Here is a 2,146-nt window from a genome sequence, read left to right on the forward strand (position 1 = left end):
GCTTCAACAGATAATAAAACACATCAAATACACACAAAGAAATACCATATCTAAAAAAGTTATATTTTATCATTTATCCTGATAAAATATTAAAATATTTGCCTGTAAAGATAAAAGTTACTGAATTTTACTAAATAATTTTCCTTTCACTAAAAAAGAACTCATGTTTTTAAACTAATATGTTTCTTTGATGTGCTTCCTAACCTACTTTTCTTGAGTTTTGCCCTTTTTTGATTTTGTGTTTGTGTGTGTGTGTGCGTGTGTGTGTGCGTGTGTGCGTGTGTGTGTGCGTGCGTGCGTGCGTGCACGCGCGCGCCGCGGGCTCTTTACTTGATCTGTTGTTTGCGCAACACACAATCACATTTCTTTTAAGCGACAGGGTGTCTAGACGCACACGTGACCGGGCGCGTCAATGCGCACTGGAGACTGGAGACGGGGAGGAAGGGCACCCAAACCATCCGCCTCATTTACAGACAGAGAGAGAGAGAGAAAGAGAGAGAGAGAAAACCCTTTACCCCCCCTCCACCTCCATTTTTCTGCCACACTCAGCCACGGAAACTTCGTGCGAGCTCACCGAAAGGAAGGCTGGATAGAAGGGAACTCGTTTGCTGAATTAAAAAACAAAAACATTACAGCTTGTTTGGCGCGTGGACGAGAGGGGTCTCTCTCGCTTCCTGCGCGTCTTTTAACTCCCCCCACAAGTCGAGGGACTCAGACGTGGATTTGCTTCCCCGGGACGAGGCTCTCTCCCTCTCTCTCTCTCTCACCCCCCGGCCAGTGAGAAAGCATCCTCAGCAGAGGGACTGGCGGATAAAGACGGAACGACAGCGATCCTCGGTCGAGCCGGGTCGGAGAAGGATTTTGTGGATTAATGCTCACGAACACGCAGCGGCTTCGAGCTCCGGTTTTCACGGGATAATTGCCGCCAGAGTTGAGGCTTAATTAGGCCCCAGTTTTTTGTGTCATGTCCACAGCAGCTCGTGCACGGCTGATGGGGAGATTTCCGACACTGGTTATTCACTGAAAACCTGCACGGAGACTGGTCTAATCTGCATGCAGCAGCCCTTTTTTCTGTTGGGAAGATTTTCTCAGCTGCCTGAGGGTGGAATGGTGATCCATCCCCTGAGGGAAAAGCTGACTGTCCCCTGACTTTTTATTTATTTATTTTTTTTTAAAGATCCTGTCTGCAGAAGAAACCCCCACCACGGAGACTGGCGCATGCTACAGATTTCCTCTGCTTCTCCAGCTCCCAGCTTTTCCACCGTCTTCTCTCCGGCTGCTTGTCGCTGCCTGGACTCGGATCCCGGAATCTTCATGATTTGCGGACACCATGCTCGTTCTTTAGCCGGGAAACCCTCTTTTCGTCCCGCATGTTTAGGACCAAACGATCGGGGCTCGTCCGGCGACTCTGGAGGAGCCGCGCGCCCGTGGAGGGCGACGGGGAGGCGGACAGAGGAGGAGGAGGAGGAGGCGGAGGGACGCGTCACGATCATGGCTCCGGGGCCGGCTGCTGCATGGGCAAAGCGACAGGCAAGGTGGCCAAGTCCGGCGCCGGCACCGAGGCTGAACTGAAGGCGCTGACCCACTCGGTGCTGAAAAAGATCAAGGAGAAACACTTAGAGGCGCTGCTGCAGGCGGTGGAGTCCAAGGGGGGAGCCCGGAGCCCCTGCTTGCTCCTGCCCAGCAAGGTGGACGCCAAAGTGGGTCAGCAGTCTTACTCCCTCCCTATGCTGCTCTACAAAGTGTTCAGGTGGCCGGACCTCAGGCATTCCTCGGAGCTCAAGAGGCTGTCTTGCTGTGAATCCTACGGGAAAACAAACCCAGACCCAGTTTGCTGCAACCCGCACCACATGAGCAGACTTTGTGAACTCGGTGAGCTGTTTTTTCCCCCTTTTCTTTCTTTTTTATTATTATTATTATTTGAACAAATCCTGGAAAAAAAATGGGTTTAATTCTGTTCAGATTGGACTTAATTTAACCTTAAATGGATTTCAGAGTTCCACTCCCTTAAGGACTAATTAGCCTAATTCAGATGACATCACCTCTCTGGCACAGTGGGCTTAAGTTTCCATAAGGTCAAACTTGACTCGAGTGTTTCTTTTCATTCTGCTGGAGGAGAGAATGTGTGTGTGTGTGTGTGTGTGTG

The 2,146-nt window shown here is 50.4% G+C and overlaps 1 protein-coding gene across 1 annotated transcript in view; it reads left to right on the forward strand.

The window, feature by feature from the left end:
• The first annotated feature begins 466 nt into the window (after positions 1-466).
• Positions 467-2,146, forward strand: part of smad7 (SMAD family member 7) — a 16,826-nt gene continuing 15,146 nt past the window's right edge. Inside the window, exon 1 of the mRNA XM_014009328.1 lies at positions 467-1,872. Within this exon, the coding sequence (XP_013864782.1) occupies positions 1,371-1,872 (502 nt within the window). The 5' untranslated portion in view covers positions 467-1,370. The remainder of the gene's footprint in view (positions 1,873-2,146) is intronic.

The sequence above is a fragment of the Austrofundulus limnaeus genome, unplaced genomic scaffold (assembly GCF_001266775.1).
Source record: "Austrofundulus limnaeus strain Quisiro unplaced genomic scaffold, Austrofundulus_limnaeus-1.0 Scaffold57, whole genome shotgun sequence".
Classification (NCBI taxonomy): Eukaryota; Metazoa; Chordata; class Actinopteri; order Cyprinodontiformes; family Rivulidae; genus Austrofundulus; species Austrofundulus limnaeus.